The sequence below is a fragment of the Hetaerina americana genome, unplaced genomic scaffold, assembly GCF_022747635.1.
Source record: "Hetaerina americana unplaced genomic scaffold, ioHetAmer1.1.p SCAF_70, whole genome shotgun sequence".
NCBI lineage: Eukaryota > Metazoa > Arthropoda > Insecta > Odonata > Calopterygidae > Hetaerina > Hetaerina americana.
Genome location: NW_027287317.1, coordinates 986,376 through 1,005,502, shown reverse-complemented (window position 1 = coordinate 1,005,502; position 19,127 = coordinate 986,376). Strand labels below are relative to the sequence as shown.

The following is a 19,127-nucleotide window of genomic DNA, read 5'->3' as shown; positions in this document are numbered from 1 at the left end:
ACCATATGCGATTTCCCAGGCGACACAACTCTATGGGAAACTAGGGGTACAGGAGCTGCATACCCCACCTAGCATTTCCACGCGCTGTAGGGCTGAAAAACTATCCGGATTGGGCACATTTTAACTAAGGGCTTGACTAATGAGAATATTTAACCGAGGTAAGGCAGGGAGAGGAAGAATACTATATCATTTCAGGACGGATCGCATGAAAGGAGGAATAGTAATGATTCAAAGTAAAGATGACGTGGACGGAATCGTTCAACTGATGCCTGTCCCGAGGATAGATCCAACAAATTATAATTATGACGGCTTCTTATCAGGAACGTACGTTTATCTAATCAACCTTCGAGTTGAAGAGAGTGGTTATGCTTTTCATAATTTGCACTTGCATTAGCACTTTATTTAGCGCATTAATTAGCATATTTAGCACTTTAATTAGCACTAGCTTGGGACAGAAGAATATTTCCTCCGCTTCACTTCACGTAGAATGAGAACTACCAGGAATAAAACATCCCTAAATGTCTAACCATAGCATTTCATGGACCAGAATCATCGGTCCACCAATGTCACTCAAAAGTGATTGTCCCGTCCGCTTTTCCCTAAATACACAAATTCCTAGTAACCATCACCGTTCTAGTGCTGAGAGAGAAGCAAGGGTTGACTCACCGGCATCCGCTAGTAGGCCGTTTGCCTTATAATTGTTCTCCGGCAGTCCTCGGGGCCGCTGGTATGCCCCGCCGTCTCCTGCCACAGCATCCGGCGGCCGGGGGCTCGACAGGTCCACGGGATGGTTGTCCGGGTACGGCCCGCTGCCCGGCGGCCCGCGGCCGCCACCCACCTCCAGCTGCTCCAACCTCCGTCCTTCCTCCCCCTCGTCGATCGTCCCGCCGCCGGCCTCCTCCTCGCAGTGCGCCCCGCCAGCGGAGTCGGCGATCACCGCTCCCTGATCCCCATCGTCCTGCACACGAGACAGAATGCGAAGCATTGCAGTAATTGAAGGGGACAACGATCTCACGAATAAGACTTGAAATATTCTGAGGAATATTTTGGAGCCTTTCTCGATTACGGGGCCAACATTTTGTTTAGAGGGAGATTGCAGCATCTCCCACTATATGTTAGAGGTAGGATGTTCAGGTAATGGGGGAAGGGTGCAGAGAAACCCGATGTCGGCATTATCTCGCTCAGAACGAAAGACGCCAAGGGATCTACAGTTTAATATCCCATCGCATCGAGAGGACGGCTTACTCCACGTGGCACCCTAAGCGAGAATCGGGATGCCACTGAAAAATCCTGCCACCTCCGGGACTCGAACACGGCCCTCAGTTGGGACGCGAGTACACTATAAATCACACCAGCCCGACCTCAATCAGATATCGACACTCAGGAAATCGGTCATGATGGACTGTTTCGGTATTCCGTAAGCAATTTCAGAAAACCGTGCGATTCCGCAGACGGATATTTGACAAGCATATTCCGTGTTTATTTCCAACGGTATCCCGGAGGAAAACATGGTTGATTTCCCCCAGTGCATAAATCCCTCGTGTGAGAGGTGAGCGGCGCGGCAATCGACATGACTAATTAATTTATGAAGTCCGAGAATAATGTTTAGTAGGGAATGGCCAACTTGACGTCCATGGGCTTAAAGAAAGCTACCGAAAGATATAGGAGTAAATCGCTTTCACCAAAAGATTGAACTGGTATGCGGGAGAGAAATTTAAAAATCCGATTTGTTCGTTTCTTTAATAAAATGACTAGCGACGGCTAAAAAAGTAAGATGTTTTTGAGGAAGGTCGTACATCTGAGGACGGGTCGATCAAGTCCGATGAAATGAGGCCAGATTTCGATCACACGCAAGTGAACAATGCCTGGACATTCGCGTGAGCAATGTTGGACTCGAGCTGATGCGTATACATGCCACTGTTTCCCTCCTCTTCCTGAATGATTAGAGAGTCAGCTGCAAAGAATACAGGGAATTTTTTACCATTTGCAAGCGCTCTGCAAGGCGTCATATCCTGGGATTTTTGCTCGATTCTTTGATGACGTCAGGAAGTATAAATGATGTGCGGGAATGACTTAACGTCGCAGTGGGACCCTACCACGCCACATATCATTTATGATTTTCAAATTTCAGCAAATTATTCTCTTGCCCTTCAAGTGACGACTCACTACGGTAAGCATGTCTTCAAATTTCGACTCACTTAAATGGGAGCATTTCTTTCAGGCGTTTATTCAAATCGTATCAATTAATGGAGGTAACGGGTTACCTCCGGCGGCATATTAAGTATATTTCTCACAGTGGCATTCGAAATAGCAAAAAATAAGTCACCGTGAACGCCGCCGAAATTAAAACGCGTGCAGCGTAGACGTGCTAGGGTTTTCCAAACATTGTTGTGATAAAATAAGCAGCGTATCAAAGTTACGAGCATTAGATGAGCTAGGTTGGGAATCAGTCACGGAGCGAAGGTTAAGAGTCATATTGATTAAATCTTTAGCCATGATGTCTGAGAATGTATTATTAGTCCCATCGTAGTAGGTAGGAGAGATAATATAAATGAAATGAAAAAGATGAATTGCAGGACAGATAGAGTCAAGACGTCACTTTTCCCACGAACGATGATGGATCAGAATAATGTCGCCCAATCGCGTTAGGGGGGGGGGAGAATTTTTGATTTGCCATTCCAAGTCGTCTAATATGCTGCCAATAGTTCATATAACCTTAGTTGTTGAGTATGTTAGCAACAGCTCTTCTCTTGTACTTGGAGAGGTAGTATATCTCACATAGATACCGTGGTGCATGTACCTGTAGTAATTGATATTTAAATTATTTGAATTGTTCCACACATAAATTGCCACAAATAATAAAGACAAACTTAATTTTTGATTCTGAATGCCTGGTGTTGAATCACCCCCTGCCACACACCATGGCGGAGGCTTGCAGGGTACCATGTAGAAGAAGTTATGCATGCACTCGAGTTGGCAGATTAAAATAATGGGAGATAGATGCAACAGTAAAGCACTGCTTCGCACTATCTCTAACGACCAGAAAATTGTTCGGGACAGGATTTCAAAACCTGGTGGACTTTTTTTACAACACTACAATGGGTATATTACATGCCAGAATCCCACAATTGACTCTCAGTTACTTAAAGGCACCATACTTATGGCGTACGTTCAAATCAAATGTGACATTTAATTGAATGAATGTAAAACTCCAATAGCCGTAAACAGTTTAGACAGTTTAGTTTTACATTCATTCAATATTACTAGCCGTAAGAGCTCATTTCTATCAATATATGACATTTAATCCTTAATTTTATCCTCAGAGTAAGCGATTTGATGCCCAAACGTTTGAGAACATTGCATTACAAAACCTCTTTTCCATTCACATCGCATCGCTCTAATTTTCGTATAAAACTGGAAACAAATACAAAAAAATCCACGTACAATTTTATGGCCACCAAGTTGTTCAGTTACTTAATAAAAATCAAAACTGAATAACGAAGTTATCCAGGTTGATTAAGCAAAAACTCCCTCTTCAATGAATCTCCCTCCTCATTCCACACTCCTTCAATTCCATGCCACGCACGTAATGCCATATTCTTAGCCTTCTGCATGTCCGCTTTCCCACACTCGTGCACTGAAATAAAATACCGTCCAGCTGTCTTCGGAGGCCGACGAAATGAGACGTGGAAGTGTACTTTTGTTTATTCTGTCGCAGTGGTCGAAGTAGACCACATGGGGTCGATTTGGCCTCAGAGTTCGACGAAGAAAAGCTAATTAAAATTCACAAACGTAATTAATATCTAAATATCACTCCTTGTACCTTAAATTTCGACGCGTCGCATATCACTGAACGTGATCATTTGACCAATAAATATATTTTTATTAATATTTTCAATGAAGCTCAGATCGACGGAACACTGCTGACGTATCGTTTTAAACTGCAATTAACGCCCGAGAAACTCTTTATATTTCCCCAAAATCAATTTGGCAAACGTTTCATTCAATATTACTAGTCCCAAATTACATACGCGTCTTTTATTTATTTTTCTATTATAATTACGTAAAATTGAAATAGAGGGGGTAGATGAACATTTGAGTTATTCATTCTACTGTAACAAATGTTTGGGAACTACTTGCGTATATTCGTAAAATGTCCTGGTTAGATTAAAAAAATATCTGGCACTTGAGTGATGGACGCAAAGGAAACTGCAATATTTGACAACATTCTGTCAAGCTATTATTCTATCCCTCCAACTTCTCTCTACGAGTCTCATGTAGACGCAATTCACTCCAAGCGGAATACGAACGTAAGTTCGTCGAGGCGAAGCATGAGGAATGCCGTAGGACAATAGTCACATCATTAGTCTCTTAAATGACGGCTTACTAAAAAACATGAATAGATATGTGGCTGATCAGATCATATGGCTGTTTTTTTGTCAAGTCATTCAATACTAATGAATCTGTTTAGCATCACTTGCGACAGATTTGATTGTGCAAAATTATCAACAAACGATTGTATAAGGCAATGCCATCAAATAAATACTATGAAATTCATAGAGCGTACTGAAAAAAAGCAAGCCTGTCGACATGGTTAGTTTTAAGATACGTTTTACTCAACATGAAATTTTTTTCTAAACGTTATTTTGGTAATAGTTAAAACTAATACCATATTATATTTGCCACAACAAAGTTTTAATGAACAATTTAGCTGTAATGTAAAAATACCATTATTTCAATTCCTTTCCACACCCCTTAAAAATCAGAGTATTCATGTTGGCCGTGTGTGTTACTTATCATGCCTTTCAACTGTACCGATGGTACATCCCAAATGATTCATCGGCTTAAAAATACAATTGACACTAGAAACGCCAATTAAAACTGGAGAGCCAGAGTTAATAGATACCAACGCAGGAGATTTTAACATAATGCACTGCAAGAGACTCTAGTAAATAACGCATTGTCCGAACAACCGACTCCTGGGGATTAATACCATGCGGTATACAGGGGCCTGTATGCAAGGGCTCGAATCGTAAGTTCATCACTACGACCAACCTCCAAAACTGGAAATCCACTCCCGATACTTCATTGGAAATCCATGGACTTTCCTGAACGATACGTTAGGTTCCAATCTATTTCCATGAAAATACTTCAGTAATTTTCCGGGACGGCTATGAAGGAAAAAATATGGATCGAATCAAAATACTGGTGGACGCCGAAGTGTGGCCTTTAATGATTCCAAATTTCAAGCACACTTCATCGACATTTTCCGTAAACCATTGAGACCTGCTTCTAAAAATAATTCTTTGATTCCCGGGTTGTAATGAGGCATCAATTGGACGCTCATCTACCCGGAGAAGGATGAAGTAATTGGTACCGCGAGTGCAAATGGTTTGAAACCGATTCAAAACCTTGCAGTAGAAAACACAATTGTAATTTAATGCTTCAAATTTTCCCATGTGTCAATAATCCCCGGCTTGGTCCAGCGAAAATTCGCTCAACCGAATTTCGTTTGCGGTGTTTTCGACGCGAAAAAGAGAAAGATTCGCGCGAGAGGAGGCGGGGAAGGATGGTGGTGGCATCGGCCTTGCTCCCTCCCTCCATTTGAAAGCGTTTTCACCGGCGCTGAGCGAGAACAATGGACAAAGCCCGCGGGGAGAGGCAACCGTTGTCGCTCGCTGAGACCATTACTTCATGGGAAAGAAAATAGCCATTAATATTTAAAGGGAACGGGAAAAATAAATCCATACAAGAAAGATAATAAGCACGCGAAACAGTTACTCCAGATGACGCCTCGGAAGGATGTGGCATGTGTGTTGAAACGCACTCGTGGTAAGTGCGATAAAAACGTCGCGACGGATGGCGGGCGAGGAAAAAAGTGCGGAGAAGGGCGAGGGGGAGGGCGGGAGGCGGAATATCCAGGGGACGGGGAGATGGGGGGAGGGGGGGGGGGAGGCCGCCGCGCGATCGCAAACCACTTGCTCCCGAAGCGCTGCGACGCGGCGAGAGTGATCTCGCGGGGAGAGAAGAGAGACCTAGCCACTCGCACCCTTCTCACCCGCCACCCTTCCCCGGGTGTTACGAATTCGAAAGCCCGTGCTGGAAGCACCGTGCTGGAAGGCGCTCTTGCTGCCCACAACGGGTGCATCCGACTGCACGAGGGCGCCGCGAGTGGGGCCTCCCACACCAGATTGCACTCTGCATTCGCGGAGTACGACGGTTGTCAGACAAGTTTCCGACCTCAGCATGAAGATAGGCAGCACTCTTCCATAACATTTTGGAAATGTGTTGAAAGGTGCCCACCAAAATGTCCGCCATTTTGGACTCTCTACTGTTGTTTGACAATCCTTTGAGTGAGTCATCGTGAGGGTTTTTGTGAAAATAAAAAAATTGAGTATCGAGCTGCCATCAAATATTTGTTTTTGAAAGGCAATGCCATAGAATCTGTGTACGAGGACTCTGCGGCGTCAATCACGACCGCAGAATTTTGGTTAGCTGAATTTAAACGAGGCTCTACTTACCTCCCGAGCAGCGGAAATGTCGCGCGGTTCGGGACGTTAGATCGTCGGCGGTGACACGGGAGAGACGTGAATCTTCATGATTTTCCTCTCTTTGAGCTGTGGTCGTGTGCTGGAGGATGGAAACGCGAATCCCCGCATGTCCACACTCGCCACCGCTAAATTGTCGATGTGTTGCGTTGGGGCTTCGATTGTGTCTGCGAATCCACCGGGAGAATCGCGTCTGTGGCTTTTGTCATCTCTGAACTACAGGCAACAACAATAGGTCATATTTCGTAATAGTTTTTCACCAACCGGGCGGCTTATCTCTCTGTCCTTCATTCAACTACTAGAGATACCAACGCGAATTATTAAAAGGCGCTGATATCCTAAATGTACTCCATTTACTTGTTACACTACGAGGCGTCCGGGGGTAAAAGGCTGGGGTGACAGCAGTAATGAGATATTTACGATTTAATCACAATCTTTGGTAAGCAATGAAGGAATAATTTAGGTGGCTTGAACAGCGGGCCTTCAGATTTCTAATCCTGGTAATGCAAACTGTACGTGAGATAGTACATAACTTAGGTGCATCGCTCGATATTCTGTTAGATATTTAGATTGGATATTTAAGTTAAATGTTATGGTGAATATATCGATTTGGTTCGGTATGTCGATTAGATATTTCCATTCGCATCTCTCCATGTTATCACTTGACAAGTTAGCGGGTTGATTCATTCCCAAGGAATCGACAATTAATTCACCTGATTTGAATTTTTCAACGGGTATTTAAATTTCGCATGCAATGTCCATACTCCGGTCCATTATTTGTAAAAATTGCGAGACACGTTCCGTTCGCTCAGCGCCATTTTAACGGCACACATGGATTTCAAGTTCATTCTCTTTCAACTGACAAATTAAATCTTTCTTCCCTGGTTACTAAATGCCCGATCCCAATTCAACACGAGGTAAAACTAAACCGAATTCACACCTTCCTAAATATTTCACCCGATTGTCAATTCTTTATCGCATGAAAACATGTTTAATTGAATGTGTTTGCCGATGATGGCGACTGTGCGACGAAACCGGTCGTTTTAAATAAAATTCAGTGGAACTGGCATAGTTTTTATTTTTCAAATTTCATTTGCGATTTTCTAGAAAGAAAAAGGCTAAGCTTAACATTAAAGTAGGAGGGCAAAAACTAGAGCAGGTAGAACAGTTTACGTATCTCGGTAGTGTTTTGGACCAACAGGGTCAAAGTAGTAGGGACGTAAGGCGAAGAATTGCGCTAGGCAAAGAGGCTTTCACAAGGAGGAAGGAGTTGATGAGAGGGACGTTGAGTAAGGATGTTAAGAAAAGACTCGTAAAAACTTTGATATGGAGCGTAGCTATGCACGGTGCGGAAACGTGGTCATTGAAGCAGGAGGATAGACGTAGACTGGAGGCTTTTGAAATGTGGGTGTGGAGAAGAATGGAGAAGGTGAAATGGACAGAGAAGGAAACAAATGAGGAAGTACTTGGTATGGTGGGCGAAGAGAGGGGTTTGATGGGAGAAATCCTATGGAGGCAGGAAAAGTGGATGAAGGGGGTGTTGACTGGCAGTGGGATGTTGAAGACTGTGATAGAGGGGAGAATGTTGTGCAAACGAGGAAAGGGAAGGAACAGGATAGGGATGTTGGACGGGATGAAGGGAGGAAGAAAGTACTCAGAGATGAAGAGGGACCTATTATAGAATAGGATGATGGATTTTTTTGTTTTGTTAGGAATAATAAAATGTTTGTTTGGTAGTTGTGTCCATCCAAAAACCTACCTTAACCGGTAGATTACCTTAAAAAAAATATGTTGAAGTAACGCCCAAGCCTCGAAGGTTTTGGTCGCCTACTCTAACAACTACACACTATTGCAATACCGTGAGCCTTTCACTTCTTCCACAATACGTTTGCGAAAGATGGCAGGACGGATGAAAAGAATAAATGTCGTGCGAAAGCCGACAGAAAGGTTGTTGGTGCCATGTGGAGTATATAAAAAAATTGCTTTTCTTAGACAGTAAAAATGTCTGTCTATAAAAATTACGCTCCTTCTTACATTGTTGGACGGAATTGGAACTGGGGTATGCCATAGGGTGAACATTATTGCCGACTAAATGCAGTGTTTATGCATGGGGTACTGACAATGTGCGCTGATGGTAAAACTTTGTTTCGAAAAGAGTCGTCCGAGAGATAAACAGGGCACGGACGAGGCGGTTTCACGAGGGCCGAGCCCCGCAGTTTCTATCCCCCCAATTTTGGATCCCGCGGTCGAAAGGTAGTTTAGAAGCGCCGGCGCAAGCTGAGTCGAAGGGAGGAAGTTGGCGGTGAGCGATACAGTTTGAATTCTGCCGGCGATCTGCGGCAAATGGAGACGAAACAGGTCAACTTTTATTCGCAAAAATCAAGTCATGCTTCCATATACGTCCATACATATGAGGCTACACTACGACCACTTGTCATCCCCCGTTTGCAAGTTTATTTTCCCCCGCTTCCTCCAGTTATCCCTCTCAAATCGTTTAAGTTCACTTCGCAAAAATTCAAAACGAACACAGCTTAATTTCGCAAAAAGGCTGATTTAACCATTAAAACGACCCTTTTAGCGCTTTGCAACTGTCGAATGATTAAATCTTGATTTGTAGCAAGGTTCATTATTTAATTCGACCTGTCGCCGCATATTCGTTTAAAATGACTGATCTGTGCACTGTAGGGAAGTCGTACCATGACGACACTCATTGGAGACCCGATCGGATATTCGCGAATAAATGGATGAAATAGGTTATTTTTTTTAATTTGGAGAAAGGGGAAAACCGTGGGCGAATGAGGTCGGAGACGATCTCATGACGAATAATAATGTTCCAGAAATATAAAAACTTTCATGGAATAGTGTTTGATTGGACAACACGTCGGGGGCGGAGGCAATATTACGCACGAGATGAGTAAAATATGTTTTAGACAACCGATTCAAAATATTTACTTCTATAAAGAAAACGCAAATTATATGTTGTACAGCCATTGTTTTAAAGTAACCGGTCATACTATTACTAGAAAGTTGTACACAAAATAATAACTAACTTGTCACTATTTGTACGAAACGCATTTCTGAATGTTAAATTGTAAAAATAACGCACAATATTACATTATAAGAAGAGTAACTCTCGCACTTCGGATATCGAAAATGTCGCCGATGCTGTCGTGTATATTTTGATCCTACAAAACTCCAAAGACAACAAACACAAGATGTTAAAACTTTCTACAAGCAAAAATAGTATGCTGAAACTCAGCTGAACGCCATACTCAAGTCAACCAAGAGACAAAGAACTGTGTTAAATCTCCAAATATTCAAGTTTCCAATTTGAATGACAAATGATACCTGAAATAAACAGTCGAAACGTCAGTTTATTGAACATTTCTGATACGATTCCGAAACTATAAGACGATTAACAACTAACACTATTACACAACTACCGTCTAAAAAAATTGTTTTTCGAGCGACGTTTCAAACTTTACGTCACGTCAGACTCGAGGCTGATTCCGACCGAGTGTTCAATTTCCAGCTTCCGTCATTTTTACGGACACTAGAGATTGACTTGCACAACACGCCTCAGGGCGGAGATAATAGTTCGAGAGGCGCCCTCCGGTTCTGGGACTTCTTTTAACATCTGAACAGCGGCAGTAGAGAGTACTACGGCGGACGGTAAGAATGACAATGGGAGTGGAGCAAGTATCCAGGTAAAGGAAACCACGCCCCGGGAGGGAGGGGAGGGCCGCCAATCGCGGGGCTGTCGGACGGGGAGAGGGGGGGGGGGGAGGAGGAGGTGGCCGACCCACGCCTTAGGAGGATGCACGTGGGCCGCACTCTGCCTTCAGTCCGACGGTAACACCCGACGCTTTCAACTCGCGACCATTGAGCACCGCGCGGCCGCTCCGGTCGAACCACTCCGATCGAACGCTCCGCGCGGCGCACTTTTTTTTAAATTGCCATCCGTCCACGCACCGCAACCTGTTCCGACGTGATCGTGACGGATATGCGTCCCTTGCGCGAGAAAAAGCAAGAGGAAGGCGTTCAGGCTACTACAACTGGACCGAAAATATTGCGTGAAACGTCAAGCCGACAAGATAGACGTTTGTCTCCCCCGCCGCGGTTTTTCGAATTGTCCTCCGCGACCTCTTTATGAACCCTCCTCTGCCACATCCTTCCATTTACTTGCTTATGTGCGCCAATAATAAATCAATTAAAATTGTAGTCTCCGTATGGGATACCTATCAGATAATATTTTATAAAATACATTTTTTTGAAAAAAAAATGTATATTTTTTAACGCATTTCATTCCTCTGTGTGTTGGGTAATAGGCATTGTCAGATCCTTCGAAAGAGAACATTTCGTTAGCGAGCCATGGGTGATTCACGAGGCGTTGTATGTTTAAATGGCGAGAGAGGGAAAACCGGAGGTGATTTTGACATGGCCATCATTTCAGAAGTTTTCCGGATTTTATTTTTTTTAACTGCCCATTTAATCGTGCAGGCAGATTCCTTAGCTTTCTAATGGCATTCTCGGAGCACCGTGAACAAATATACGCAACGCGAAAGGTTGACAACGAGAGGGGCCGGGTGTACCTCCACCACCCGCAGCCTTCCGAAATATTGAGATATTTCCTTCAATATTCTCGAAATAAATAATCCACACGCATTACAACCGGATGATAAAGTGGAGCGCGCGTCCCTCCGAAACCCCAACCGAAGACTCCCTCTCCCCACATCCCAGAGAAGCAGCCAGAGGAAATTACGCCAATTAAAAAATAATGCGACAATTACAAGCGTGCGGCCATCGCCCGCGGGCCGTATTCGCTCCGTCCGAACATCGCCCGGTGCGCGTAGACTCCACGGAAGAGGAGAGGGGTTGCGGGAGGGAAAGGTAAGGGGGTGGGTGGGGTCGGGAGGGTGTGTGGGATGGTTGGGGGGGGGAAGAGAGACGGGGAGAGAGGATTAAATGAACAACGGTCCGAGTGTCAAAGAAATGAATTCCCACATTACGAATGCCAATTTTTTTTCCAAAGTTTAAAAACCTCGGAAGTGTATGGGGAGCAGTGAAACGCACTGCTTTCGGTTCGAGATTCGCGAGGGGCGTGGGGTCGGAGTGGGGGGGGAGACGCGGGGGCGTACGACGGAGAGGAGGAGGAGAGGGTGCCGGAGCGGAAGGCCTCCTCTCAATCTCAGCCCCATCGCCTGAGAAACCTCGCTCTCGCCTTTCCCACACTCCGACGGCCCGGAACTGAAGCACACCGGGTTCGCGTGGATCCAGACACAATGGGGTGGAAGGGGAACCAGCGATGTAATTAGCCCCGCAACGGGGGCGGGGGCGTCTTGGCGGCGGGGGGGGGGGAGCGGTGGGGAGCGGGAAGGAGGCATGTGCCCGGCCCCTCGCGTGGGGTCCTACGTCACGGGGCGCTACGCTTGGATTTCACGGGGATGGATTTCCAGGGGGCTCCCTACTCCCTTTTGCAAATGCCATCCAAGTCGCCAATCTACTACACCTCTAGACGAAGGAGGTAGCCCCATAGGGAGAAAATCTCAAAGTCCAAGGAACCAATTCCTATTCTTGGTAGTAGTAGTAGTTTTGAGGGGAGGCGACCGACAGCTAAGGTCATTTGCGCCATAGGGGAAGGACAGGAAAGGATGAAGGGTGGAGAGAAACCCGGCGTCGGCATTAGCCTACTCATTACGAAAGGCGCCAAGGGGTCCGCGGCTTAACGTCCCATCCGACGGACGGCGTACTCACTCAAAGTGCCCTCCACAAAGCACCGCAAGTAGGGATCGAGATACCTCTGAAAAATATTCAACACCGCCGGGATTTGAACCCGCGCCCTCAGGGTGGGAAGCCAGTACGTTAGCCCCCGCACCATCTCGATCCCCTTCCTATTCTTATACGGGGATCGGGATGATGTGGGGGTTAAGGTACTGGCTTCCAACCCCGAGGACCCGGGTTCAACTCGCCGTGGTGAATAATTTTCCAGCGGTGTCCTGATCCCTATTTGGGGTGCTACGTGGAGAGCACTTTAAGCAGACACGCCGTCCGTCGGATAGGACGTTAAATTGTGGACCCCTGGGCGACTTTTGTTGAGAGTAGGCTAATGCCGACGCCAGGTTTCCCTTCACCCTTCTCTTGTTCCCTAAAAATTCCTAACCATACCAATACTTGATCCTGTTGCATCGTTAACCAAATTTCTAACTCCGTGTGCCATTTTATTCTAGGATTTTCTTCGACAAATTCAACAAATCTACTAAACTAAAACAATTTCCCTTCAAAGGTTTTTACGCTAATTTCGTCCTCCTTCATCGAAAAAGTGAGCTTTTATCCCTCCTGAATAATCCAGTATATGGAGTCCAAAATAAAGTATACAGGGTTCGTCCGGAAAATAAGTGTACTGAGCTCAGGAAAAAAAAATTATTACACTTTTACATATCTTAAGCTAATATTCCTCAAAATAGGACCCTTGTGAGTCGATACACTTGTTCCAGCGGCGTTCCCATTCCTGGAACGCTCCCGCGAAGGCATCATCGGGAACCTCTCGAAGACTCGTCGTTGACCTCTTCTCTGCCCTCCACGAACATCTTGTGCCACCGAAAGATCATGTTTCTGGACATGGCTGACTCCCCGTAAGCCTGGTTAATCATACCGACAGTTTCGGTAGACGATTTCCCAAGCTTTACCGCAAATTTGATGGAATAACGCTGCTCCAAAAACTTCGGCATCGCGTTCCGTGACGTGGGTCGAGCGTGGAGGTTCGCGTTAACAGAGCTCACTACACCACAGCTCAGAGCCGACTGCCTTTTTCAGCGTCGCTTTCCAACATACCCCCCTCCAATCGCAGCCCGTCAGAGCGGTGCTGGGCGCGCCTGGAGCGGCGGGAAAAAATCAGTACACTTATTTTCCGGACGAACCCTGTATGCAAATTTATGGAAGAACATAGCGCTTGAGGGAAGAAAAATTCGACATAGTGGAAATGACGAGGACACCCTTAAGCGAGCTATTTAAATCCATAAATTCGAAGTCCAAATAATTTATTTCGAAATTATCTCGAATCCAAATCATACTAAATGCGTACAAGCCTTAGCGATATATATTCTGATATTTTTTACAGAAGTGTGGACGATTAAGCATAATTACAATGGTCTCAAGGGATTTGGAGATGAAGCCGATTTTATGAAATTATACAAAACTAATTGTGATGATTCGTAATAAGTAACTTGAAGTGAAGTGTAAGTAAGTGAAACTTGCGAGCAACAGGAATACTTAATCAAGAAAATTTTTTAACCCTTAATGCGGGAAAATTGGGTAACTGTTAGAAGGGAGAAAATTTACCGAGCAGCTGGATGCTAACCAGTACTCGGGTGAAAAGTGAAGTATTCTCATTCCTCGAAATAGACCAACAGTGCCAAAATTTCGGACAAGTTTTGCGAAAAAGTATCAGTTTTTTGTCTTATTCTCATTACTTTTGGAAATAATTTTAGGAAATTAACAATGTTATGTAACAGTAAAATTGACATTTATAATAGCGACTGCTGTGGCAAATGAAAATGTTATCATTTCGCAATAATCCATGAATACTTTAAATTAACGGCAACCCTATTGTACGCTGCAAGGAATTTGGAAGAATAAATTTATAGATTTCAAGTTTCTTTATCTGATATTGAGTGAGAGGCACGAGATTTATGATAAATACTGGAATTTAGGATTTTAAAGCAAACAGACGTTTTCATGTCCACTCATCACATTCCAACCATATTCCCGATTATATAGAACAGTGTACGTGGGACAGAACGGGATTTTACGGGTGCGGTACCTGACAAAATATCAATCTGGGCTAGGAGAAATTTTATGTTTTATTTCAATAAGATTAGAAGAACTGATTCCGTTTATTACTGATTAGCATTATTTCGCAAACTTTAACACATACACTTAATACTAATATCTGGCTACACGGTGAAGTTGAATAAAATTATGTGATTGAGATCAATGCTATTTCTAAACCACTGAACAAGAGCATATTAAACACCATCATACTGCACGGCAACTGTCAAAAATAACGGAATTTCAGATGAAGATAAGGGAGAGTCGCCGCACGCAATTATATTGGATTGGAAAAATAATAGAAACAAACAAATATGCCACTCACTCATCGCTAAATCAAGGAGAAAGAAACTACATTAGTAACTTAGCCACGAGAAATTTAAATTCCATCTGCTTACAGAGAGACAGTTTATCAACGAGTGAGTATTCCTTAGAATGAGTGCCGCCACCGCAGAAGCGAATATCCTGAATCGCTTAAGGTGCCACTCCCAACCACTCGTTGAGATTAAGTTTGAAACAACTCGTCAAGAAGTCATAACATCAACTCAAAAGGCGGTTCACAACTAATAAAACCTTCAAAGTTCCTACTGCATAACGCTGTGGTATCATTATTGTGCTCGCTTCGGCGAGAGACGTTTGATGCTCGCCACAGCTGGGTAGATTAAATATCACATGAGGGTGATCGCAATGGTATGGTTAGGTAGACGCAAAGGACCCCGAAGAAATTCCATTTTGTTCTGTTTTAAAATGAAAACGGAACATTTCATTCCGTTCCATTCTTGATTCCTGAAATAAACTGAACTTCCTATGTAGGCAGGGACAATTGCAAGCGACATTTATTACATTCGCAAGTTTTTATATTACACCAGAGGACAAAATATGTATCTCGTAACTGGTTCTTAAGAACGAGTTGACTGTTGGTACGCTCTGGAATTTGACCTATTCGGATTCGAAAAGCTTGACAAAATATGATATTCGAGAAGTATTTTTTTTGTCGTTAAACTGTTTAAAACAATAGATTTTTTTAGATTCGTCATTTGATTTGGATGCCCGGAACACCACACCCCGAACGTCACAAGCTACTCTCATTTGGCCCAAGATCTCAGGATTCGACTCGGACCTAGGCGTCATTCGTTTTACGCCGCGAAAGACGCGAGTGCGAATTCTCTATCACGCCGAAGGTCATGCGCGCATTTTTTTTCTACACAGCTATTCAACCACTTCGACTCTCTCTCCCCTCCACCACTAGGCAGCCACCTATTTATCCAATTACGGGACCATTTCACCCCGGGAATATTTTATCGGGAGGAGGATGCGACCCTGCGTTATTGAACGCAGGGCTGCATCCTCTGGTGGGGTTTAGGCGGTGGTCGTTCCCCGAGAACATTGACGTGGAGTGGATTAATTTGCCCTGCGGCCGTGGCGCGTTCAGGTGAAACTACTTCAGGTCTCTCACCATGTTAATCAGGTTGCAGGCGCTAATATAATTGCTGTCTTATCTCAAAAAATTAGACAACGTTTTCCAGAAGCCGATAAATATTTTGAATCGCTAGAATTTGAATTGGAGATCCGCATCGCTTTCCATCGTTCTTAGCCAATATTCTGACTCGCTACATCAAGTCTGCCATATTTTAGTCGAACTATAAATTCACCGAAAAAGTAAACTTTTTTATTTTTTCACAAAGACTTTATTACACTAATACCGGTTTCGACGCATAGGCGACATCATATATAAACCATAAACACAGTAATCAACCCGAAGGTCGGTTTGGTAAGTGGTGTTAGAGTTCACCCAGTATTAAGTCCGACGGCAAGGTGAAATTCACACACCAGGGTAGGGGCACCAGATCTTTCACAAGATCTGGTACCTGAAAAATCACACAGCTTGCGCTTCGCTGAGGGTGCCCAGAAATCAAACACAGGCCCTCCGGTCAGTAGCCCAACACTCAACCCCCTTTACATATGTATGTATGTATATACAGTATATATATATACAATATATATATATACAATATATATATACAATATATATATACAATATATATATATATATATATATATATAAAATAACGTTTTTCACAAAGTTTACTTATTCTGTGATCATAAATTTTCACAAATTAGAGCGGGAAACCATCGAATTGAACCGTCAATTCTGTTTAACTTCGGATCAATCAATAGTACGATACCACAAAAAACTTTTACTGAGTTGGGTTCATTGTATTTGGTGGAATGATTTTTATTATTACATCAATAAAAATTTAAAAATTTAATAAAATATATTATTCTAGAAATAGTATTACACTTGACACATTCCCCTATAGGATTCATTCCAGATAGCAGCTTGTATGGCACGGTTTGCATCGTTCAAGATAATGTGATATTCGAAACTCGAGACGCCGTGCTATACTGATACACTAAGAAGTTCGTTCTGTTCACGAAAGCATAGCTGTGAACAGAGTGGGCCAAATGTTCTCAGTTCGAGGGATCATTATATTTTTACATTCATAAAATTCCCTTCTGCTTCTTAATAGTGAAAAATCCTCGTAATAATTGATTTTATCCATTTCTTCCAAAACTGAAACAAACACCCTTATTAACGTCACACACACACACCTTATACGAAATTGTTCCTGGAATGCGAACGGCAAACTGCAAAGGCACAAGAGAAAACCTTTCCCGTGATTTGATTTCGCAAGTCTTTACACAACTATGCAATCATAGAATTTTCTTTTCCTTTTGGGATGCAAAGTCATTTCGGCAATCTTATTCCTATCAGATATATTCTATTTCGAGGTTCTGAGAAGAAGCAACAAATTATTCAGAAGAAATAAGAGGAACCATTCCGAACTCAACACATTGATAATGTGAAATATAGTACAGAGAAACGATAGTTTTGATTTTTTATGAAAAATTATATAGCCAATAATTCATGAATAATAATTTAAATACTAGTTTCTGCCGGTGAACATTTCAAAACTATGACTCGAAGTTGAGTTTGTCAGAAGAATAATGAACACCAAAGTTAAAAGAGGAGGGAAAGGACCCACTAAAAAAATGAAAATCTTTGCCCAGGAACGTAAACAAGGCTCACGCCAACGTTGATTCTTTTTTTTTCCCTGTACCCATATTTCTCTTACCAGTGTCGTCTATGTGGATTTCGTCGCCGCAACTTACCGACAGAACTACGCGCACTCCACGCTCGCAAAATCTGCACGCCCTACATATGCGTCCCTCTGAGACATATGTTATCCTGCCTTGGGGCGCGCGGCGGCAAAAAAAATAAGATCACCCGTTTAAAGAGACTTCGACGCAAAGGGCAGCGCAATAGGGGGGAGCATTCCCGGAGGTAGCGGCCGCTACTTCGGCGCCGGAGGAAGTGGGGGGTCGCCGGCGAGAACACTCGGCCAGTTTGCATTCCTAGTCATTATTCGAGACCTCTCATTTAAATGGCACAGTGACCACGGCGGATTATGTTCCTGACGGAGGTGCGGACGTCCTCTCCTAGCCACGGTGCCTAGTGCCGACACGCCATTACTCGGGAAGTGACATTTACAACAATCCACGGGATTTCCAACGGATTCCCCATTGAAACGAACCAAATGGTTTAACTCGGTGCCATCAACAAGGGTCTGCACTTGCAGAGGCGTGGACACATAGGAGGATCGGCGATATCAAACTCAAACTCGCGGTCTTATAATATTTTTCTCGATTTTTTTAATCGGAAGCGAAAGAGTAAATTTTAATTAATTACGTAGAAAGGATGAAAGCCACACCAACCTACTTGACTAGAGGAGAAGGGGTAAACTCCATAAGTGGAGTGTTCCATTTCTTCACTTTTTCTCCGTATTATAGAATTCACCAAGTCGTTTTTAATACTCCCAAGAGGAAATAACCTTCAGTGTCCGAAGCGGAAAAATGGCGAAAATGAAATCCTTTAACGAGTTATAATAATATGATGCATTTATATCGTTTTACGTGCAGCTGGCTGTCACTTGCGTATAGTAAAAGTCACACAATAGTGAACTAATTTTGCAGTTCGTGAAATTTACGTTAATTTCCACGAAAATTGAGCAGTGAGAAAATCATCACTGGATATATCTCACACGAGGAACTGTACAGCAGTGGTAACCGTGGACAGTTCGGTGTAGATGAGATTGGATAAATCCGCCGACGCTGCGCTGAAAAGGCGGCGCAGCGTCGAGATAATCCCATTTTCAACGGCAGCCACTCGACGGTCAGCATTTTTAACATACCGAGTGTTTTAATCGGAGTTATGTCAAATCAGCTAAGTTGATTCGAGCAAGGGACTCAGTTAAAAATAACAACAACAATATCTTTGAAATTACGTCACCACTGGGGTTCGAAACAATGGACTCTCAGCCGTCCTTTTGATTAGGGACGTTCGCTGAATGCGGACTCCTTGACTCGTTCAACAATTCGACGAGAAGTTTCCCTTCTCACTTACTCTGACCGCTGAAATCTCACCTACCCCCAAGTTGCCCACCGGCAGCGCAGAGAGCTTCAATTGTCGATCGAAACTCCATCCATGGTCTTATCCGAAGTAAATATCTTAGTAAATTAGTAGTAGCTTTCAACATCTACTTTACATAATACCCCGCAAGCCGCCGCAAGGGCGTGTGGCGGGGGTGTTAGGACACCACCCGTAAAAAGGAACAAACCGCATGCAAAATCAACACATACGTCTTGCTTCCGGACTGAAATCCGAAATCGAGTCACTTGTAGCTTGAATCC

At 43.6% G+C, this 19,127-nt stretch overlaps 1 protein-coding gene across 2 annotated transcripts in view; it reads right to left on the bottom strand.

The window, feature by feature from the left end:
• The window catches only part of LOC139697228 (recombining binding protein suppressor of hairless-like), a 194,890-nt gene that overhangs the window by 111,941 nt on the left and 63,822 nt on the right, over positions 1-19,127 (bottom strand). For both annotated transcript variants that reach the window (XM_071595898.1, XM_071595897.1), the window contains exon 3: positions 667-958. In XM_071595898.1, coding sequence (XP_071451999.1) covers positions 667-958 — 292 coding nt within the window. The remainder of the gene's footprint in view (positions 1-666; positions 959-19,127) is intronic.